Source organism: Dromiciops gliroides, chromosome 1, assembly GCF_019393635.1.
Source record: "Dromiciops gliroides isolate mDroGli1 chromosome 1, mDroGli1.pri, whole genome shotgun sequence".
In the NCBI taxonomy this organism is placed as follows: domain Eukaryota; kingdom Metazoa; phylum Chordata; class Mammalia; order Microbiotheria; family Microbiotheriidae; genus Dromiciops; species Dromiciops gliroides.
This window is the reverse complement of record NC_057861.1, coordinates 124,826,228-124,851,515: the sequence shown is the minus strand read 5'-3', so window position 1 is coordinate 124,851,515 and position 25,288 is coordinate 124,826,228. Positions and strand designations below refer to the sequence as shown.

The following is a 25,288-nucleotide window of genomic DNA, read 5'->3' as shown; positions in this document are numbered from 1 at the left end:
TCTCTCTCCCCCTCCCTTCCTCTCTCCCACCTCCCTCCCATGTATTTATTTTTAAAAAATCTTTAAGATAAATCTAGTTTCTTATACAATACTTATTATGTATATTGAAATATTTGTTTGATTTCTATTAACATTAAAATAGACAATGTAATAAATGAAAATAAATCAAATCTCCTAAGAAAAAGAACATTTTATAGTCATGTGTATATATGTCCTACATGTATCTTGCTAAGTTAACTCCAAGATATTTATAAGTATTTTGAAGTTATTTTGAATGGAATTGTTCTCTCATTTTCTCCTGGTTTGTGCTTTACTATATATAAATATTATTTTGTGCATTTTTCGTATCCTGATTTTTCACCTTTCATCATCTTGAATAGTTTTTAAATTGACTTTGCAGTATTTTCTAAATATACCATCAAGTCATCTGCATATAGGAACATCTCTTTCCTCTTTGTCAATGTTCATATGATTGATTCTTCTCTTGTATTATTGCAATAGCTAGCTAGCATTTCTAGAATAATATTAAATAAGCATGGGAAAATTATCTTTCTAATATTGGATTATCTTCTATCCTTGGTGTAATTCCAACTTGGCCATAATAAATAATAGGGTTTTTTTTCCTATTTTTATAGTATTTTTGCTAAGATAAAAAAAAATTACATCATCATCATTCACAAGTGAGATTGCCACTCGATTATTCACAAACTTTTACCCAGCCATCCTACTACTGGGCATAAACCCAAAGGCTGTCAAGGACAAAAAGATGTTTCCAAAGATAATAAAATATCCATAATAATACTATTTGTGGCAGTAAAAAACTGTAACCAAAGTAGGTTGTTCATGGAATAATTATGGGTAAGGCAATTGTAATACAAAAATAATAGATTATTATTATTATCCAGGAACAAAAGATAAATTGAAGGAATAAATGAAAAAATTGGAAGACTTGCATGACCTGGTCTAAAGCAAATAGAGCAGGAGCAATAGAATAATATACATTAATGACATACAATGACAGAAATGAAAAGGAAACTACTGATATAAGATTCACTGAAAAGCAGTCTTGGTTCCAGATAAAAAAAAAGATAAAGGCTATGCTTAATTTCAGCAGAGAGAAAGCAAACTATGGGCATAGAATAGTGCACACGCTGTCAAAGACTCACTTTGTTGGATTTTGCTTTTTTTGCTGTTAAAAAAAATTGTGGGGATTTTGGAAAATATTTTTGACATTTAAAAGCACATAAATAAAAATTAGAATTGTATGTAAAAGTGGCACCATGCTAATACTTTTTATGTACTCATGAAACCTTTGTCATTATCTTGGGAGATATATTACATAATGCCAAATCGGAATAGCTTTATTTAAAGTCCATGAAAACCTCATATTATTGGGGAGAACTGGAGACAAGGGAGATAAGGATAGTGTTAGAGGGTGGAAAAAACCCATAATATCGTAAATGAAGCATTTTAAGAAGCACAAAGAGAGAACATAAAGAAGTTCAAAGAGAAACAAAAAAAAAGGACAGCTTTGAAATGAACGTGTTGAATGTGTTACATGCTGTTCTAATGCTATCCCTTCTAAACTATTGTATATTTCATTACTTTCTATATGTCTATTTTTTCATTTTGTATTTATGTTGTATATTTATAGATGTATTTGGCTCCCTCATTAGAATGTAAGATCCTTTCACAAAGGAAGTATTTCATTCATTGTAATTTTATTTTCAAAATCCCCCAAATGCCAGGCATATAATAGGTGCTTATATAATTGTTGATTGGTTGTTTTAAAAATGATACACATGGTGATTTCCACTTACGTGTACAGTTTTTTATTCTATTTTCCTTGTATATGAAATAGCTTACACTTAGTATTTTTCAACTTCAAAATAAGAAGAAAAAAAGTATTAAGCTATTAAGTATTAAGTTTAAATTGCACTAAGACTTTTGGTACACCTTGTATATTACTGGCATATGACATGCAGTTAAATGGGCAGCTGACTGAATTAGCTCCATAGTATTTGCATCACAGACAAGCTATGTCAACGCATAATTGGCTGGGACTATAATGAGTGCGTGGCAGGAAAATTATAGTTCTTTCAATGATCTCTAAATGCTTTCTATTCCAAAAGTCCACATGTTTAATGTGATTCGTTTCCTGAAAATGCTATATAGGTTTGAGTCATGTAATGCTATTACCTCAGAAAAACTAAAACTACAAAGGATATAACATAAAGCAACACATACATATAAACAGAAAAAAAAAAACATAGAGGGGAAACAAACATAGAAAACTTGCCAGATCATCTGGAATGTTTCAAGAATCAAAAAAAAAAAAAAATGGGGAGGGGAGAAGGGAATAGAGGTTAAATGACTTGCTCAGGGTCACACAGCTAGTGTCAAGTGTCTGAAGATGGATTTGAACTCAGGTCTCCCTGACTCCAGGACTGGTGCTCTATTTACTACCTCACCTAGCTACCCCATGAATCAAAAATTAAATTTTTTTTGAATGAAGGTAATTTATAAATGATAAGGCCTAGAAAGTAATGGGATATCCAGCAGTTAGGGAATGACTGAATACATTATGTTATATGAAAGTAATGGGGGGGGCAGCTAGTTGGAGCAGTGGATAGAGCACTGGCCCTGGAGTCAGGAGGACCTGAGTTCAAATTCAACCTCAGACACTTAACATTTACTAGCTGTGTGACCCTAGGCAAGTCACTTAACCCCAATTGCCTCACCAAAAAAAACAAAAAAAAACCCCAAAACAACAAAAACAAAAGAAAGTAATGGAATGCTATTTTGATATAAGAAATTATAAAGGGGATGGTTTCAGAGAAACCTTGGAAGTAGTATATTAGTTGTTACAAAGTGAAGTGAACAGGAGGAGAACAATGCACACATGTAACAGCATAGTAAAAATGAACAACTGTTGAAGACACTTATTAACACAAGGACCAATCATTATTCTAGTGCAAAGCTTCTTAAACTGTGGGTCATGACCCCATATGGGGTCCTGTAATAGAATTTAGGGGTCACGAAAAATGTGTCAATAGGAAAAGGTTATGTATACCTATTTTATATACCAATATATCCAGGGTGGAGTAAAAGTTTCTTGGGTAAAATGGGGTTATGAGTGGAAAAAGTTTAAGAAGCCCTATTCTAGGGTGCTAGTGATGAAAATGATCTGTGTCATAAGATAGTTGTAGGTTCAATTCGCATGAGACATATATTTTTGTACATGGCCAATGTGAAAATCTGTTTTGCTAGATTATGTGTATACATATTTGTTATATGGGTTGTATTTTTGCTTTTTCTATTTTCATTATCAGAGGGGGATGTGAGGAGAGAAAATGACTGCTAAGTGAAAAAAATAAAAGTTAATTGTAAATAAGAAAATAGGACAACAAAAGATATAAAATGGTAAACTGAAACATTTTTTAGAATTTCTCTAGTAATAGGAATAATAAATTATGAATGAGGAACCACTGTTTTTGATCTCTTACTACTTCATTACTTGGACTGCTACATGAGGAAGTAGGAATGACAATTCAAAGGAAAAATGACTGACTATACCTGACCACAGAAGACACAAGAAAATTTATGCTAGAGGAAATATAATTTTGAAGGTAATCAGGAACTAATCTTTAAGACAACTCAAGGATGGGAAAATGCCTCCAAAATGAGAAAAAAAAATTTAAAAATAAGTGAAAAGATATTAGAAACTGACTCATATGCCTGCTTAATTCTCTCTCTCTCTGTATATATATATATATATATATATATATATATATATTTTTTTTTTTTTGCGGGGCAATGGGGGTTAAGTGACTTGCCCAGGGTCACACAGCTAGTAAGTGTCAAGTGTCTGAGGCCGGACTTGAACTCAGGTATTCCTGAATTCAGGGCCGGTGCTTTATCCACTGCGCCACCTAGCTGCCCCCAATTCTATATATTTATAAGACAATTTCACATATCTATAGTCCTTTAAATGACTCCTAACTACTCAATGACACTACTGAAAACATTTTTAACATCATTATACATCTCATGAAAACATTTATATTATACACAAGTTTCTGATCAAATGAGAAGAGATCTGTAAAGTGTCTGATGTATAGAAGGTGCTTAATTAGTATTTGTTCCCTTTCCTGATATGAGTTAGTAGAGGAGATGTTTCACATACTGATGATATAATGAATTGGGGTGAGAGTGTGTAGTGGAGGATAGGGAGGCTTCCTACTATTGATGTTATATGGTTAATAAGGAATATGATGATTTCCCAATGTAGGTACAAAGCCAACAATTATTTTACTGAAAAATATGGTGGAAAATGCACTGTCAGGAACATGCATGATTGGAAAGAGAAGTATGTAGAGTGAGAAATAATAGACGGACAGCTTGGGTGATTCAGTTACCCACAGAATGGTTTTATAGAAATTAGAGAAAAGGTGGACAAAAATCAAAGATCAGAGGCATTCCTTTGGCGTGTTGTCAGTCCTGTTAGAATGTGAGTTTCTTGAGGGTAGGGGGATATTTTTTACTTATGGCTTGATCAAGATTAATGTGAATGATGAACTCCATTAAGTGGTAGGATTATTCAAATTTAAATTATACACTTCCACTGGGATGGAAGCAATGCCTATATTTTACATAAATATAAGTTAATAATAATGTGAATTTGAATGCATACATTTCTTTGCATCAGTATTTAGTACAATGCCTGGCAAATAGTAAGTGATTAATAAATCCTTTTAGATTTTTGATTCATGAATCAATGGATGGAGGCTATGGTAGAAAGCATCTCAGACAACAGAGAATTAAGGATGCTATTTTCAATTTTATTTTGTGTTAAAACCATGAAATATTTAATGGTATAAGTAATTCACAAGTGAGCAAAATAGTTGAAGTAATTTAGTAACCCAAGGGAATATAGGTTATTTTCTATCTGAAATCTGAAAATAGACTGATCATTGTCACTAATACTAATACTATAAACTACTTTTTTTTGCTTATACGTATCAGTCAGTGAGAATTTAATACACATTTTCTTTATGCTCAACACTATTAAGAGCTATGGAGAATGCACAAGCTATATAAAACTTGGTCTCTACCCTTAGGGAAGTTGAGATCTCATTAGTAATATATTACAAATCAAAACCTTCTACACTTTTTAGGCTGTCTTCCCATAAGATTGCTAGCTCTCATTTAATCTTATAAGGCACCCTCAGGGGTACAGGGTTGTTCTGAGTGAACTATGAAAACAAGAACACTCCATGCTTTACAACAGAGGCTGGAAATAGAGTCAACATTTCATGCCACACTTCCCAAAAACTATGAAAAATTCCATTTCACATTGAGATGGGTCTAAAAGTGAATGAATCAGAGCTTGCTTTCCCACTGAGAGACAGGAAGCTTGCATATCCTCAGTCTTAAAGAACAGCCTTCTATTACAAATGGGTGTCAGGAACCTTGTTACATGTAATTCCAGAAAATAGTTGTTCTGACTTGTTTGCTATCTAAACAGGTGACATTTGAATTGGAATCAATCACAGGATGCCAAACATTTTCAAAAGACTTTTTAATGAAATGCATGCATAGAAACTCTACACTGAAGATTTAAGCAATGAGAAACAAATGGCATACAAATCCATACCTATATATCTTATCCTGAATCCTTTTTTATTGTTGCCATGATCTGCTGACCACTGAAGGAAAACTTCATGACCATTGCTGGATATATTAAGAGCAGAGGAGTAATCCCCACTGAGTGAAATAAGCACTGGGCTTTGAATATTTGGTCCTTCATGTAGAAAACAAAACAAAACAAGAATTATAAAGATGCAAAATTTCTTTTGAATATTATGGAAAGTGACATGCTTATTATTTAAAAAAACATTTAAAACAATCTGTTCCAAATTTACAATTAAGTTAAATGCATTATGGGTGTTTCATAGTCTATAGTCCAGAACCAATCTATTTTTCCCATGAAACTTTACATAAGACACAACACTATGTTTTAAAAGACAGCTTAAATGCAAAGATGACAGGCATACACACATACATAGAGTGAAGTGATTATATATTTAGTGTAGTCATATTCTATTTAATCCTTCCCTAAAATTTCCTTTGATGCTTTTAATGTCACATTTTAGTAAATGGGTTTTTTTGTTTGTTTACTGAAGATAACAGTGAAAGAAATTATAAGTGAAGCCAACACTTACCATCATACACCTGAAGAACATCAAATTCCTTTTCTGTCTGGAAGAATTCTACAAACATGCTGATATTATAGCCTTTTTCCACTGAAATACTCCATGCACACATCTGGAGATTTGGGTAGCTGTCAGGGTAGCCAGGACTCAATATGACACCCGTTGAATCTAATCGTAACTCATTGGCAGGACAGAGCACTAAGAAATTAAAAGGTTATTAAATAATATGAACATTTTAGTTCCTGTGAACTAGTGGATAAAATCTACTTTACCCATGGCTCTAGGTGACTATAGCTTCTATGACAATAATAAGAGAGCTTGATGTGCAAAGACCATGCACTGAATTATATGCTGAGAGATAATTTGTATTAAGGTAGAAGTTTCAACAGATAGTCTTAGAAAAATTATCCCAACCTCTGGTAATTTTTATCTTTATACATTATAAAAATAGGTATAAAACTCTTCTATTATAAATATATGGAGCATATCATATTTATCCTCTCTCTCTTTTTACTACTATCTATACATACTTGCATTTCTGATATACTCAATTACTCCTGTATATCTGCTAAAAGCTGAGGTCAGTTTCTTATAGGAGTTTATGTTTGGGGAGAAGGTGATTCAAATTTAATTCTAAGGAAAGAATAGATTCTTAGAATGTCACGCCTGGAGATACCTTTAGAAATTACCTAATCCAAACCCTTCATTTGACGTATGAGAAAACAGACTTAGGTAAAATTGCATGTATAATGTCATACAGGTATTTAGTGGCAAGACTTGGAATAGAACATAAGCTTTGTAAATCTTAATAGAGTCTTCTTTCTATTAATTGCTTTACTTTGACTCCCCCCCAAAGACCTAAAAGACTGTTAAAATACAGATATCGATGACATTTCTATTCTGCAAAATAATATTCAAAAATGAAAATAAATTCAGTTTTTATATTTTGAAAGAAAGATTTTATTGTGATATTTTGTTTAATAGTGCAGGTGAATTTTACTATTCTTGGTAAAGTTCTCTGTAGTTTCATACATTCTCTCCCTACATCCATCATTGTATTCTACATAATGACAAGGCTAGCAACTAACTCAAACAAGTGACTACTTGTTACACCTCAGTGGGAAAAAGAAAAAGAAAAAGGAAAAAAACAGCAATCTCTCCACTTGATGGTCTGTTCTAACCAGAGGACTACTCTCCCTAATAGGATTCTGATTCAGAATACTCAGATCCCTCTGTTTAGCAGGATGTTGTTGTAGCCACTTTGACTAAAAAGAACCAATTATTAAATTTTCATTGAGCATTTTTACCTCAGAAATCAGCAAAAGCTACAGTTCCAGGCTTAATTATTGTTTTGTCAATTGTCTAAATGTAAAAAGTTGATGGGGAAAGGAGAAAATGTTAATAATGCAGATTAAGCTTAAAAGTCTCTTGGGCTTTCCTTTCTTTCTTCTTTTCTCCCTCTCTCCCCTCCCCCTTCTCTTTTTCTCAGAGAGCCAGTACCAGCAAATCCTTTTGTGTAGTCAGGTAGAACTTATGGCTGATGATATCTTCTGCTACTTTCTCTTTCTTCACTCCTGTCTCACATGAAGTGGTCTTACTCATTACTAAGGCTAACCCCTTTACCTGCAAAAGTGATCTCATTCGGACCCATCCCCTCCAACAGATTTCCATGTTGACTGTCATTCTCATTATCACTAATTTTTAATCTCTTTGTAATGGACATTGTTTGTACATGTATGTTTGTTTGTCTCCACAATTATATTGTTAGCTCCTTGATGAAAGGGACTATTTTATGCCTTAATCATTATCTGTAACTTTAATTATAATCTCATTGAGAGACATGATAGTATTGCAAATATAACCAAGCATCTATAAGATAGTAGGCACTCAAATATTTGTGAAATTTAATTGAATCTAAATGACTCCCAGAGTTAGCACCATGATTTTACTTACCTTCTTTTAAGAGTGGGATGGGTGGGTCTATATGTTGCTAAATGAATCATACTTCTAATGAAAAAAACCCTGTAGTTAGCTAGAACATGACCTTCATTTTACAGAGGATAAAGCTAAATATTTTTAAATTCAGGGTTTTTTTTTTTAATGGAAGAAGTAATTTGGTGTTTAATTTAGAAGTTCACCAGGGGATAGTAAAAGTAATTAAGACATATTGAACTGTGTCTGCATATGATGCCACTTATTTTACAGAAAAAGCTATCTTTTGCAGATAAGCAAGTGTTGATGATTAGGGACATGAAAGTATCAGTGAATTAAAGAAAGAATTTTCTATTTAGGGGCTCCTTTGTAAGTTGTTCATAGTTCATCCTAAAGTCTTTGCATCTTTGGAACAGTTTTAAGTGATTTTTTTTAAGTTTGAGCAAAAGTTGTTAAATCATTTCTTGAATGATATACAAAGGTGAAAATATGTATTTCCCCCCATTTTTAAAAAGAAAACCCTGACCTTTGATTTTCTACATAATTCAGAAGTAATGTGAAGTTATAAACTTGAACGTTGGTCAGATTTAAAAGAAAATAAAATTGAAAATGAGACTTCAAAACTTACAAAAATTATGAGAGTCTGAAATAAAAGAAGTTTCCATGGCAACATTAGTTCCAGTGCATTTTAAGAGGAAGGTAAATTAATGTCCCTGACTCATTAAGTTTTATGAAATTACTCAATTAACTATTTTGGATGTTATCCTCAGTAAGAAAGAACAGGAATTACTTGCTACCTATATAACATGATGAACAAAAAGTTAAATTTTGCAAGCATCATTTAAATATCTGTTATACAAGGACTGAGTAAGACACCAGGGATAAAAAGGCGAAAATAAAAACAATCCCTGTCCTAAGTGAATTTCAATCTTACTGGGGAAGATAGAATATACATAGATAAATACAGATGTTATATATCAGGAAACACCTCCAGAGGAAATGGTCCTTGAGCTGAATTTGGAAAGAAATTAAGTAAAGAATGCTGATTATAGAGACTTCAGATAATATACATACATATATATACACACACACACACACACACACACACATATATGTTTGTGTGTGTGCGTATTTGGTATAGGAATGTCACATCAACAAGAGCAGGTTGGAAGGCCCCAAGCAAGGCAAGTAACCACACACCACCTCAGTCCCCTGAGTCACAAATGAATAGCTAGGTACTTTAATAGATAGAGGGCTGGGCGTGGAATCAGGTAGATCTCAGTTTAAATCCTACCTTAGGGGGGCAGCTAGGTGGCACAGTGGATAAAGCACTAGCCCTGGATTCAGGAAGTCCTGAGTTCAAATCTGACCTCAGACACTTGACACTTACTAGCTGTGTGGCCTTGGGCAAATCACTTAAACCTCATTGCCCATAAAAAACAAACAAACATAAATCCTACCTCAGACACTTATTAGTTGTGTGAATTCGGGCAAGTCATTTAATCACTTCATCAGTTTTCTCAGATATAAAATAGGGATTATAATAGCATCTATATCTCAGGGTTGTGAAGATGAAATGAGATTATATTTTTAAAGTATTTAGCACAGTATCTGGAACATATTAGAGGCTCAGTAAATGTTTATTCCCTTATTTCACTCAACCAGAGCAAGTCAAGATTTCGTTTGACCTAGCTATATTAGAATCTAATCAGCAAACATTTATTAAGGACGTACTATGTTCCAGACAATTCAAGATGCACAAGATTACCCCCAAGCTGTCTTTCTCTCTGCTAGTGTAGACTGGTGAAACACCTATTGTGTCTGAGAATTCTGATAGACAGTTTTACATTATTTCCATATTATCAGTACATTCTCTAACTAGCAAGGAGATTTTGTTTACTATAGCAGTGGTAACAAGGAAGTGACAATAAAAACAAGAATCTCATGTCATCCAATAATGCTATTGGAGTATTCTCAAAGGAGGTTGTAGTCCCACGAAGGCCCAGTGAAGTTATCACTGAAGCCGAGGAGAGTTAATATAGTCAGTGAATGAAGTTTTTTTTTTTTTTAATGTTTCCCCTCTCTTTTCTTCTTCAAAACAATAAACGAACAAAAAATGTTATTCTGGATTTAATTTTAAGGAAACCTGGGAATTGATTCTTTTCAGGAAACAGGAGAAATTAAATGCTGGACATCTTGCTCTAAGATATAATGGAATGAACAAAATTATACCAACTGTACATTTCTCAAAATCCCTGCCTTTTAAAACATACGCACATATGTTTATATACATTTATATATTCTTGGTTATATTAATCTTTACATAATAAAGAAAATTGCACATAAATTAAGCTCAATAGTCATGATAATACCTTGACAAACAGGAGGTGCCCCATCCATTTGAAGTCGTTCCCCCAATCTGCATGTTAGAATTTCATTGCCAACCAAAGTAAATCCTGGTAGACACTGGTACCTTATGATGTCACCTATCAGATAAAATTAATTCAGTTAAACAATGAGATGAGAAAAATGAATATTTTGTCTTGAACATTCTAGGTTAACAGTCCACATTATACATTATAGTAAAATCAGTAATATTGATGAAGGTTGAAATTATGATCTTGTAAGTAAATAAATTAGTACATGTACAAAAATATAAAACTATTTATTACTTTTCCATTGTAATGATTAGCATCAGTTTGCATTTTCTTTACCAAATTAGACAAATACAATCTACAAACAATATGAAAGGATATATTAAAAATGAAATATACATTTTCTACATTTTTGCAGACATAAAAGTCTACAGATTAAATTTTATCTTGGTTTTTATAGGATTTTTAAATAAATAATTTGAACATAACTACTCAGTGCAAACAACTCTCTTTTGAATAAGAAGAAAGAATTCTTGCAAAGTCCCTGAATTCCAAACATTCATCTAACTCATTCTTCAAAATTATTCCTGGATATACAGAAGAATAATATAACAATGGAAGCACCTGTCTAATGTCAGAGGATAATTACCTTAAAGGAACAGAGCTAAGCTTTTGAGAGAAGCCACGAATAAGCACAGTCATCTGTCAACAAAATAGTCCCAGCTACACAGCTCTTTCAGCTGCTACCATCGTTTTCTAGACAACTTTGCCCTTCTTCCACCCACACCAACTTTAAAATGCAAACCCAGTCTTGCCAAATAAGCAGGAGATGGTGATAAATAGTAATGCTTCTTTTCACTTTTTTAGGTATTTACATTTATCAATGAAAATGGTGGGGTTGTCTCAAAGTGTTTTCTTTTCAAAGTCATTTAATAAACTTTACCTATCTCAAATTCATCATCTTCTGTCAAAATTTCAGCATTTGGGATAGGTGGTGGAGGCTGACATACTCGAAGCTGGTAGGCTAAAAAAGAAAAAAAGAAAATGCTTTTATTCATATTTTCTGTATATCTGAATCACTGTTTGATAGAGAGCTTATGTAGCTAGAGGGGGTTTCCTCATCTGGGAATTACCTTTAGCAAAAAAAAAAAAAAATCACAAGTCTCTCTCTCTCTCTAGATGGAATAAATAATGGAAATTTATATGATTGATGTGACCTTAAGAAAATATTATAGGGGGCAGCTAGGCGGTGCGGTGGATAAAGCACCGCCCCTAGATTCAAAAGTACCTGAGTTCAAATCCAGCCTCAGACACTTGACACTTAACTAGCTGTGTGACCCTGGGCAAGTCACTTAACCCCTATTGCCCCGCAAAAAAAAAAAAAGAAAAAGAAAGAAAATATTATACAAGTTTATCATGACAGGTATTAGCATATAGATATAGATGATAGAGATAGAGATAGAGATAGAGATAGAGATAGAGATAGAGATAGAGATAGAGATAGAGATAGAGATAGAGATAGAGATAGAGATAGAGATAGAGATAGAGATAGAGATTGGACTTGTGATTTTATTGCTAAAGGGAATTCCCAGTTGAGGAAACCCCCTCTCTAAAATATATGTAAGAAATGTGTTTATGTATATCTATCTAAAGATGGTATGCATAGTGGTTAGTATATCTAATAAACACTAAGGGCTATGCTATAGATTAATCAGTAATATCAAAATACAGGCTTACTATTTGTGAGCATGCATATATGTAAGCACAAATATATGTATATATAAATATTATTGGTTTAAAAGGTAAGAATTTGGAGAGATGTAGAGTTGGTATAATTTTATTCATTCCATATCTTATCTACTATGTCTCAAATTCTTAGACATGACAAACAAATAGCAAGCCTGTTTAATTTGTAGCACAGCCCTTAGTATTTTATTAGATATACTTACTTCACTATGCATACTGTCTTTTTAATTATACTGCTTAATAATGTTCTTTAGCTTACATGTGTTCACCCTATCTTCCAAAAAAACATACTGTTATATTGTAAACTCTCTGAGAACAGAAATTATATCTTACATATACATATATACATGTACATCTATACCTCTATATCTATATATACATCGATATTTAATCTATTTATCCATCCATCTATAATCTATCTCTATCATCTATCTATCTATCTGTCTGTCTGTCTATAAAAATCCCCATAGTACCTAGCACAGTGAATGGCATGAAGTAGTAATACTTGTTGATTATTTCTCAGAAGACTGAAGTTACCTAGATAGCTTACAAATAAAATTAGTATTCTTGATTTTAAGTGTCAATGTTCTCTTTTTTTATCCAATACCCTTCTAGGTCATCATCATATCATGCTGCTCCCATTGTGGCCATCATCCCCAACCCCTTTCACTTCCTTTGCCCTCAAAACTTGGATGCTGGCAGAATCTGTTGAACTCTGTGGGTTATCTTTCAATTTATCTGGCCTGAACCAGACCCCCATTACTTACAGGCCAATACTATGTAATCACCTCTCTGATAACTTTTCTAGCTCCTCTTTATAGATTGTCTTCCCAATTAAAATGGGAAGTCTTGCTCCCTGTGGGTGAGACTTTCTTCACTTGTTGTTATTTCTATCTCTATCACTTAGTACAATACCTGGCTACATAGTAAGTACTTAATAAATGTTTATCTATCTAAATTCACAATCAATTACAAATCATTATATGCCTTCAGCCCAAACTACAGAAATATCTTTTCAATCCTCCCTTAGCCCATTTGTCCTACCTAGAATGGCATTTTTTAAACAATGAACCATATTTTTGTTCTTTCTCCAAAATGCTCTAAGCTCACCCTCTATAACAAATCTTGCCAAACTAACCCTACCTAGCTTCAGTCTATATAGTTTAGCAAATCATATCATAGTATTATAGATTTAGACAAGGAAAGGAATCCTATGATCTTTGTGAAAGTAAATGTAAGTGTAAAAAATAGGACTGAAGACCATTTTGAATTTTTGTGTTTCTTGGGTCCCCATGGCCAAATAATTCATAGAATTAAAAAAGAGAGGGTGCTATACAAGGGACAATTTGATTTTTGTTCTTTGTATAACTAGTATTCTGATACATAGAATATTTTTTCTTTCTTTCTTTCTTTTTTTTTTTTTTTGGTGAGGCAACTGGGGTTAAGTGACTTGCCCAGGGTCACACAGCTAATAAGTGATGTGTCTGAAGCCAGATTTGAACTCAGGTCCTCCTGAATTCAGGGCTGGTCCTCTATCCACTGTGCCATCTAGCTACCCCACAGTATATTTTTAATAAATGCTTGCTGATTAATGAGCTTATCTGTGTTTAGCTAGATTTCTCCTCAAACAGTGGGTTACAATCTATCATTGGGCCAGTACCTAAAATCACTGTCATCTCGATGCTATTATTGTTTTGAAAAAGAATTGTATAGAAATTTTTTGGAGATTAGAAGAAAAGCAGTACAGTTTTATTATTTTTTAAAAGTTTTGCTGTAACTTTGAAATAAATTAGGTTGATTCTGCAGGATGTATGAAAAGTCTTAGTGCAAGTTTAAGATTTAATAGCTTAACCTTGCACCCAGACATTTGAATACCCCATCTTTTTCATGTTTCACAGTTATTAATATGATAGCTAAAAGATAAATATCAGAAAAATTATATGTTTGAAAGTGTTTGTTTTATATTGATATGTATTTCTGAAGAATCATCACAACTACACGTCAGTAAGTTGATAGCATATATTTTGCAGTAACTAATTTATAAATAGTCTTTAATCTGCATGTTATTGTCCCTTTTGTTCCAACTAAGCAGAAACTCTATTTTGTCAGGCAAATATTGATATCTTGTACTAATATATATAAAAGGGTTATTTTTTTTACTTAAAATAGTTCTAGGTTTTAAATCTATTTCTTTTTTATTATTTTTAGTTATTGTTATCTTTATTTTCCTGATCTCTTTACAATATATGATAAAAATAGTTTTCAAATAAGAATTACATTTACTTATTTCATTGGAATTATGAAATGACCACTCAAAAGGAGACAACATTTTTATGATGGCAAATTTCTACTTTTCTCTCCTAACCTAATGAATGCACTCTTATACCCATTCTTTTGATTAACAATATGGTTATCCTCAAAGGAAGATAAAATTTAGGTATTTGTAAATTTTTAAAATTAGAAAATTATTAAATCAATAACTTCTTTTGACAATTTTATTCACACAGCTACAATCTTATGAAGAACGCAAAATCTTTAAGGAAGCCCCAGAGAGTTGGTGAGGGCTTTGATAATAATATTGTCATTCATTAATTCCTGATAGTGTTACCACTCAAATTGCTTAAGGTAGTTAGAAAGTTAGAAAAATAAATATTGCTTAAATAAATGTGATCAGCACTACAGTGAACAGTCAATGTTGGAAAACATTATATTCATTTCTGATATAACCTAAAGGTGATGTAGAGTGAAGTTGATAAGAGTAGCAGAGATTTAAAAGACTCATGTCATCAATATTCAATAATGACAACAATTAGCCTTATTCTTTTACCTGTAGGCCCAATAAATCTTCCTGAAGTTTAACATGGGTGAATTGTTATGGAAAGAAAAATTTTTCCCCATCTAGTGAGTCTACATAAAACTATCCTGTTCTTTTCTTCTATAGGTTACAGATAATGACTTCTATCTGTAGAGGACTACTTCATATATTTATTAACCTACTTGATTCTTATAATAACACCATGAAGTAGGCAGGTCATGTTTGATTATCCCTATTTTACGAATGATGAAACTCTGATAGAGGGATTAAATGAATCGTTCAGGACAGTGAGCTCAAAAGTGACAAAATACACACTAGAACAGAGGTCTAACTCCAAAACTAACACTCTTTCTATTCTCCATGTGCATTTATAGAGAGACAGACATATGGCTCTGAATATAATCCAAATAATTTTGAATGCAGAGGTTGCATTCTGGCAGTTCTGTTTCCTGTAAATCAGTATTGCTAATCATCTTGCTAAAAGTAAAATTCAAAACACAACAAAACATTTTGAGTGACCTCTAATTAGGCATTATGTTTTCATAATATATTAACTTTTATGGGAAGTCATTACCTTGTAGAATCATATAGAGATAAAATTGTCTTTTTTGTTTACCTTTTGAGGGTTCACAGATTAGGGTGCAATTATTGTTTTCATTTACTGTGTACTGACACTGTGCAGAACAGGCAGAAGATATGTTACCTGCTTTACAGAATTACATTTAAGACCACATGGAGAGCCATAAATTATATACATGGAAAAAGAGGTTGGTTTATCCTAAGTACCTATTCTACAATATCCATGTGCTCCTTTTATTACACACACCCCTCTCCTTTTTGACTACACATAATTTTCATTTTGCAAAGCTTTTTATGCCTGTTATTTTTGTTCATAGAAAACTTTATGAAGGTGATATTTCATAAAAGACAGATGGATTGTCTGGATATGCCTCATAAAAGGAACCACTGAAAAGAGGGAAAATATACTGTTTTGGTAAACTCTTCTTTTATATCTAAATAATGGAAATTGATATGATTGATGTGACCTTAAGAAAATATTTTAAAAGTTTATCATGCCAGGTAAATAAAAATAAAGGGTCCCAAAGCTAAGAAACAACATTCTAGTGAAAAGATGACAGAAATAATAAACTAAATCAATTTTTTTTACTAAATCAGATATTTTAAAGGAAAGCAGATAAGTAATATTTTGATGGGGGACCATGTGTAGAACTAAAAATTAGTCAACAGGTAAAAACTGAAAAATTAGTCTGTTTTTTATTAACATAGTTATAAAATTATTTAGCTTTCTAAAGTACTCTGACAAATGATTGTAAATATAATAGTAGTGGAAACAGAAAGGAGGGGCTGGATATGGACAAATGAGGATGTGAAAGACACAGGATTTACTACTATGTAAATGAGAAAGCAAGGGAGAAGAAAGAAAACCATGAAGTTCAAAGATGGGTTATTATTTTAATAGTTGTATCATTAACTGAAAGGGGGAATTCAGACAGAAGAGATTATAAAACACAAGACTGTATATTTCTGTTCACTTACCATATTCCATTTTATATTATAGATATTTGTATCTGTCTGACTTATCTCTTAAATTATAAGCTCCTTAAGGAAGGAGGGAATATAATTCATCCCCTTATCATATCATTTTATAAAATTTTAATTGAATTGGGTCTAAACTAATTATATGAATCTTAATAAGGATAGCAAACAATAAATATTTGATTGGTTTATTGATAAATATAAAGTCCTATGGCACAGTGGAAAGATTGCTCATTCTGGAATCAAAAGACTTGGGTTCAAATTTCACTTTTGACAATTACTTTTGTGAACGTGGGCAAATTAATTGAACTTCATTCATCTGTAAAATGTGGTGGCCAAATCATATGGATTCTTGGTTTTCTTCCAGCTCTAGACCTCTGATCCTATATGGAGGAGACATGGCTAGGCAGTAGTTCATCCGAAAATTTATAGAGGCGTTAAAGGATGATGAATCCAATATGTCAATTTCATGATATGGAAATGAAAAATACTAACCCTAATTTATTCTTAGCCAGAATCAAGAAAGAAATAGCATGAAGGACTGGGGAAGTAATATTTCTTCTCTATATTTCCAAATCAGGCCACATCTGGAGTACTATGTTCAGTTCTGGGCACCATATTCTAGAGTATGCATGGTTAGATGTATGTGTATATTTTCTTCCTAGGACGGACTGTCTGGATCTTATCAAATAGGCAATATGGCACCATTGTAGGTTCTTAGAAATGGGAGTTATAGGAAAAACCTAAATTAGTTTGTCAGTGAAATCCAAAGAAGCAATGGGTTTCAGATTTCCCAAATTCAAAATTAGCTATAGGCCTGAGAGGATAATTCCAGCTGTAAGGATTCTTATAGTATTTATCATGAAAACTAAACCTAAAACGTTAAATGAATATTTTGGCAGCATGGATGGAAAAATAATAATAGCTCATATTTATACAGCATTCTAAGGTGTACATATTGCTTTATGCTTTAAATATATATTTTACTTGCTCCACACAATAAACTTGTGATGTGGATGCCATTATTATCCCAATTTTAAAGATAAGGAAACTGAGGCTTTAGGAAGGTTATATGAATTGTCCTGGGTCACATAGCTAGTAAGTAATCAGTGTGAAATTTCACTATAGGTCTCTCAGGATTCTTATCATTATACTTTTTACCTTCTGCAGTAGGGCTTTAGCAATGCAAATGATAAACCATGTGCCCATTTTGAATTGTCCTGAAAACTTTGAGAAATCATGTCAGCCTGTGGGTTCTATCTTATGGCTATCCATAACACTTAGCAGCTAGAAGCATGGATAGAGTGCTGGCCCTAGAGTCAGGAGGACCCTGGTTCAAATATGGCCTCAGATACTTAAGAGCTCTGTGTGACCCTGGGCAAAGTTATTTAACTATGTTTGCCTCAGTTCCTCATCTCTAAAATGAGCTGGAGAAGGAAATGGCAAATCACTCCAGTATCTTTGCCAAGAATACCCCAAATGGGGTCAGACACTAATGAATCGACTCAACAACAACATCATGTCACTAAGCTTCCTTGTCCCTCTTATAATTTTTTCTATAAGGACACTAAATAATGAAAACACTAAATAATTCAAGTAGCTCAAGGAGTATGAGTCTGGCATCCAAAGAGACAACAAATGTATAGTAATTTGAATCTACCACTGGGACTCACTTAAACGGCCTGAGTAGTCAATTTATCTGTGCTTGTCATTAAGCTCATACAATCAGAACAAGTGCTGTTTTGACTTTCTCAAGTTGCACTTTTACAAAGCCAAAGAGACCTGTCAATTCAGTAAGTCAAACAAATTACTCACTTTCATGCCAACAAAAGAAAAAAAAAGTCATTTGATTGAATTATTTACTTTCTAATGGGTTGGGCTGGCATATCGAAGACAGAAAATTTGTCCCTGAATTAAATCATCATTTTACTAAACCAAAAGACAATTAATTATACATTCAGTTTTTGTTGATCAATAGTCTATTCTGTGGTTATCTAGGCCTAATCTGTATATATTCAAATTTTTGACACTAACCAATTATATCACCATCATTTTCATCAGATGAGAGCATTCATTATTATTATTATTATGAGAAATGTCATTATTTTGCTTAAATTTGAAAAACATTATATTTTGCTTTAGTAAATCACAAGAGGATCATATTATTTTAATATTATAGTTTCACAATATTATAATGTTTTAAATGTAAGTTTAAAAATTACATTAAAAAGGTTATTGTTCAGAAGTTGTCTAGCAAGGCATTCTTTGTGATAAAGAAGAATACTTAAGAAAATATCTTGTTGGTAGAGCTAAAGTGGGAATAGGAGGATTTAATAAATAAGTAAATGTTTCTTCAGCTGCATAGCTCTCTATTATTTGATATCCAGTAAAGATACCCATGAAAGTATTCTTCTTCCGGAAAAAAAAAAAAGAAAAAGAAAAAGAAAGATCTTGTAATGCAAAGAATTACCTTTGAGGAAATTCATTCCATGATGATAGTCTTTCAACTGAAGAAAGACTCAAGCCACTCTATATGCAAAATACAATTTGGGATCAATATAAACTTTTAATTATTAATTTGATCATAAATAAACTGGAAAAGCTATTTAAACTGGTTAAAAGATTATTGAACACATCAGTGGTTCTCAAAGTGTGTTCTGGAGACTCCTGTTGGTCTCTGAGGCGATTTAAAGAGTTAAGAAAAGTAAAAATGATTTTCATAATAATACAGACATTTTAATTTCAAATATCCCTAAACATTAACAGACACAGTTCACAGAAATAAAAGATTTTTGGAGGGTCTTCAAGAATTTTTAAGCGTAAAGTGTTCCTGAGACCAAAAAGGTAGAGATTTTCTGAAATAGATGTATTTTTGAAAATCTAGAAGTCAGAAAGAAGTAAAATTATTGAGAGTTTTAAGAAACTGTATGCTAAATTTAGAAAGATTCATAACAGGTTTCACTTTTTACAAATTCTTCATTGAAAATATATTGATGTTTCACAATCACATGCAATCAAATATGAGTAGCTGGTCTTCCTTTATTGGTTTCCATGCAAACTGTTATTTTCTTCTGTGGAATTACTGACTGATTTATTTGATATGTCTTTTTGTTTGCCTGTGAATATCCCCAAGTGACTTGAAGGTGACCCTTATTGCAATGGTAAACAAATCTTGTTTTAATAAATTTTCAGTCACATAATTACATGTTTCATTCAATCTGTGCAAATCCAAATTACCTAACCTTAATAAAATAGAAACTATTATATAATACCAACCATGATAACTAAGAACAAAGAAGCCACTTGTTGTGAAATCACTGTGGAATTTGATTAAAATCTGATTTGAAGTGCTATACACTGACTCCAAAGCAGTATTGCCACTGAATTGACCAATCTGAGGTGAGTTTTGATCTGGTCCATCCCTAAAAAGGAGAAAAAAAACAATTTTATGGGCATGTTTGGTGATTGAGTATTATAAGGGAAACAAGCATTTAGCAGTTCAAGTTACCTCCTAAGTAGGGGCATTGGGAGAAATAATGAAGCGCTTTCCAAACCTTAAAGTGTTATATATGTGCCAGTTATTATTATTAGCTAATAGTTAGTTACTAGGCCTCCAATATGGCAATGTCTTCATCCTCAAGTCTTTTACTGCACAACTACTGAGCTCAAATAATGTTTATAAGGCAACATGAAAATGTGTGTTGATAAATGCATAACATCCAGACATTCTGGACATTAATAAAACTATACACACACTTTTAATATTAATCTTCATTACCAATACCTTTTTTTTTTTGAGAGGCATTAGGGGTTAAGTGACTCGCCCAGGGTCACACAGCTAGTATGTGTTAAGTGTCTGAGGCCGACTTTGAACTCAGGTCCTCCTGAATCCAGGGCAGGTGCTTTATCCACTGTACCACCTAGCTGCCCCACCAATACTTTCTTAATCTAGATAATAAGCCAAATAATAAATCAGGTCCTGATTTGTAGAAAATCCTGATTTCTGAGTTGTTAATGATTACACTAAAAATTTAACAACCAGCTCTCACAAGCTCTTCACTTGATACCAAATTAGAGGATACTCGTGATCATACATGTATTTAGCCTCTTTTGATTCACTCTGGTTTGGGGTTTTTTTTTGGAAGTGAATATTATCTTTTGGATATTTCTTAGAACATTATTATCAGAATCTTGATTTTAAATTTCTGGAACACCATCAAATGTCATACTCACTTCCTTAGAAGAAACTTGATGTTTCCTCAATTTTAAATTATCCATAGATTTGCATTTTAACCAAAACAACAAAACATTAAAAACAAAAATTAAGGGACTCTACTTAAATATGTGACTAATAAAATCATTCAGCATGAAGCGAACAGAACTAGAACAATTTGTACAATAAAAATACTATAAACAAAAACAACTTTTATAGACTTTAGAAATCTGATTAGTGAAATGATAAATCACAAGTCCAGAGAACTGAAAATGAATTATGCTATTTCCTGTTAGAAGGGTGATAGACTTAATGTAATATTATATATATATATATATATATATATATTTGACATGACGAACATGGGAATTTGTTTTTTGCTTGATTATGCATGATTATTATGATATTTTTTGTTCTTTTTTAAAAAAATGTTCAGTTGAGAAGAAAAATAAGAAATGATTTAAAAAGAAACAAAAAAGGGGAAAAAAACAGGAGCAACAAGAAATTGAAACAGATTTTGCTTTTTTAAATTAAGGGTTTTTTTCTTTTATGTTTTTTGACAGTTGCTGGGATAGGGATCACTGGAATTCGCCAATCCTACAGATCTATTATGTTCTGATGGGAAAATTTGGTAAATTATTTATATAGCTGGTATTCTGAGCTTTTCCACTTAACAAATTATTTCATTCCATAGTATTTAGCCACTTCATGATGCAGACCAACAAAAGCCTATTTTCCTTGTTTGTCTGATTATCAGACAGACAGCTTTCTTGTCATTCCCTGTTATTGTCACCAACTCAAATATAAGGTAGTAATTTATAACAAAGAATTCTGAAATATTTTCCTCCCCTACCCTGTCTCACTGTGATTGAGTTGAAATCAATCAATTATAATGGTTCATGCTTACCAGACAGTAATGAAATCATATATTGGTTCTGTTTGGAGAACTGTAAAGTTGATGTAGATTCCATTTCCTGGTGGTACTCTTACAAGCCAAAAGCAGTCCTGAAAGTTTGGATATTCATCAGGATATCCAGGAGAGTAAATGGTGCCATTCATTGCAGTTATATTACCACCACAGAGGGCTAAAGGAAAACAAAACAAATCAAATCAAAATATAAATATTGACTACAACATTGGCACATACTTTACATTTTCTTAAGAAATATAAAACATTTATCTGGTTATAAACTTGAAACATTTGTGCTTGAATTCTGGCATGTGAAATAAAATAATTAAGAAAGTGAATGCACAGTTATTGATGACCTTTTCCCTTTTCCATCTAAAGTACTGGAAATCTGCTCATAAGAGTAATATCGCAACCCAAAAGGAATTGGTTTTAAAATGTCTTCACTTGGGGCAGCTAGGTGGCTAAGTGGATAAAGCACTGGCCCTGGATTCAGGAGTATCTGAGTTCAAATCTGGCCTCAGACACTTGACACTTACTAGCTGTGTGACCCTGGGCAAGTCACTTAACCCTCATTGCCCTGCAAAAAAAAAAGAAAAAGAAAAAGAAAAAAAATGGCTTCACTTTAGCTTCTTGTACATAACAAGTGTCTATCTGGCATAAGGGCAGATTGTGGAAGTTTGTCAATGTGAGAATTCTCTCTACCAATTTAGCAGATATATCTTAGGAAGCTCTCTGAGGCTCAGGAAAGTGAAGGTATTTGTCCATAGTTATATAGCCAGTAGGTGTCAGGGATCTGGTTTGACAAAGAGATACTTTGTCAAATTAAATATGGTACCACACTTGGAGTCAGGAGGATCTGAATTCAAATCTTATCTCAGATGCTTACTAGCTGTGTGGCCCTAGGTAAGTCACTTAATTTAGTTTCTTAAAACTTACTCCTGGGGCAGCTAGGTGGCGCAGTAGATGGAGCACCGGCCCTGGAGTCAGGAGTACCTGAGTTCAAATCTGGCCTCAGACACTTAACACTTACTAGCTGTGTGACCCTGGGCAAGTCATTTAACCCCAATTGCCTCACTAAAAACAAAACAAAAACAAAACTTATTCCTGAAATCTTGAATTGGACCTGATAGCCTCTAAAGCATTCCAGCTTTAAATCTCTGATCCTGTGAATCCAAGTCTTCCTGACCGAAAGTAAGATATTGTCCATTTTTTTATGTGTAATGTTCTGTGCTTTAGCACTTCTAGCAATGTCTAGCATTCTTCTTACAGTATTAATGATATACAAATGTGAACCATCTGAGTAGATTATAAGCCTGTGACTTCTTTTTCACTTTAAATCCCAAAATGTATTTTCCAGAATATATTTCTTGTGTGACACAAGATTCCATTAGCCTATTCCTTAATCATTCCCTCCTCTGGTTTCTGCATTATTAGCCCACCACACTTCAGATTTTCTTACCTTTCTTCTTCCCTTCCCTTTCTTTCTCCTCCCACCCCCACAACACCCCCAGTGTTCCCTCCCACTTTATAGTTCATGTCATTCACTCCCATTGGGTATGTGTTTATTTGGCAGAATACGATGCGCCTGTTCAGTATTATGGACTTTCTTGTTGTTGTCTTTACCTTGGTATCAATGATCCAGCTCCATGCTGCACTTCTTTACCCCCTCAGAAAATGAAAAATGACACTAGAAATATAATCACCTGTCAAAGCTCTTTCAGAATAAAATAGCCAGGACCATACTTGCTCTCAGCTATTTAAAACTTTCCTGTTCTTTCAGGTTAATGTATACAGATAATACATAGATAGCATGTGATTCTAACTCAAGTCCTATATTTCTTTCCACATAAAATGCTCTTTCCACTATACTCTACCTTGAGATGGGACTTTCTAAACATAAGACCAAATCAAGTTTAATTGTGGGAGCTGCAGGGCTTGTGAACATGTAAAACATGCTCAGCTAATGTCTTTTCGATTAGCTGTGGATATTCAATAGACACTAACCAGTGCTCTTTCCTACCTGGATGTGGTGGACAGACTACAGAGGAGAAAATGTTATGAATTTCTTATCTTTCCTTAACATGTGACCAAGAAGTACCTGTTGAGGCTATCACTTTTGTCTGTGTTTTGTGGTTTCTTTGCTGTTTTAGATGATGGAATATTGGAGATGGCTGTGATTTTGTGAACTATTAAAGGTCAAAATAATGACCCACCAAAGCTCTGGCAGCTAGTGTCCATGCTGCTTTTTGGAGCAGTGAGGCCCTGTAGAAAGAACTAATAAATATATCCCAGTCATATAGACTGGGACTATCCAGGAGTTATCCTATATTTGAAAGTGGATTTGGTAGGTCAAGTTTGAGCCCACTCACCCACAGTGATTGAGGTGATATGGATGAAAGTATTTTCTACGGTGAGAAATATTTATAACTTCTATTCTTGTTTTAACTTCATAATATTGTTAAAGCTACTTTATGTTAATATGTTACTAATAATTGGTGGTTAACAGTGGGGAAAAGCATATAGGAATTAAGGCCTAAGCCAATAACATTAGGAAAAAACCCACCAAACTCCTTGGTGATGCCCCTTCAACGCTGAGATGTAGCTGGTTTCATTCTGGGAAAATGAGACCATCATATTGCTACACAAAACTCATTAAATCAAGTCTGATTCTATGAAAATAGGGAGCAGGATAGCATATTTCCTAGAAACATACCTTCACACCTTGGAAGAGGATAATTCCAGTTACGACTGACTCCATGGAGGCAAGTGAGTGCTGAGTTTCCAATAAGAGTGTATCCTGGGAAACACTCAAAAGAAATAGTTTGGCCTACAGTGAAATCATTTCCAATCACAAAACCATTGCGAAATGGGCGTGGATCAGGGCAGCTTTGTAACTGATAAGCTAGTAAAGAGAAAAAAGAAATACCAAATAAATTAACGTAAGAAGTTCAGAGGATTGAAGCTAAATAAGACTTGCATTTTAGGAAGATAATATAAGTTTCACAGAGAGTCATATTGTTTTTAATTAGTTATATTTAGTAAATTGCTTTTATGCTAAATTATGTCAATGATAGCCTAATAAGAATTTATTCTCATGCCTACAATTTTGCTGTTTAAAATGCTAGTACAATTCATAAAAATGCACTAAATTTCCTCACCCCCACCCAAGCAATCTAACCTAAATTAGAGTCTTTAGAGAAAATGTAAACGTACTCATAGAGCTACAATTTTAATCAAACATATTCTAATTCTCTTACACAGAATATGATTGCTTATTGGTTTGAACTACATGTGCACAGTTTTATTTATGGATATATGTATGCACAACCTATTTGTAGTCTCTTTTTAAACTATTTTTTTATCTTCAAAGAAATAAGTAAATTCCCCGTTCTGACTTTTTCAGAGAGGTTGTATACTAATGGATATGAAAAAAATTACACTGATTCCAAGTAAAATAATCAGCATTCTAAGTTATATATTAGGAAAATCTAGAAATTTGGATTGAAGCATTTAGAAAGCCTAGGC

The 25,288-nt window shown here is 33.0% G+C and overlaps 1 protein-coding gene across 1 annotated transcript in view; it reads right to left on the bottom strand.

Moving 5' to 3' along the window:
• The window catches only part of CSMD3 (CUB and Sushi multiple domains 3), a 1,584,452-nt gene that overhangs the window by 124,865 nt on the left and 1,434,299 nt on the right, over positions 1–25,288 (bottom strand). Inside the window, 7 exon segments of the mRNA XM_043974157.1 lie at positions 5,657–5,803; positions 6,225–6,413; positions 10,520–10,633; positions 11,466–11,546; positions 19,917–20,062; positions 21,761–21,938; positions 24,477–24,665. Coding sequence (XP_043830092.1) covers positions 5,657–5,803; positions 6,225–6,413; positions 10,520–10,633; positions 11,466–11,546; positions 19,917–20,062; positions 21,761–21,938; positions 24,477–24,665 — 1,044 coding nt within the window.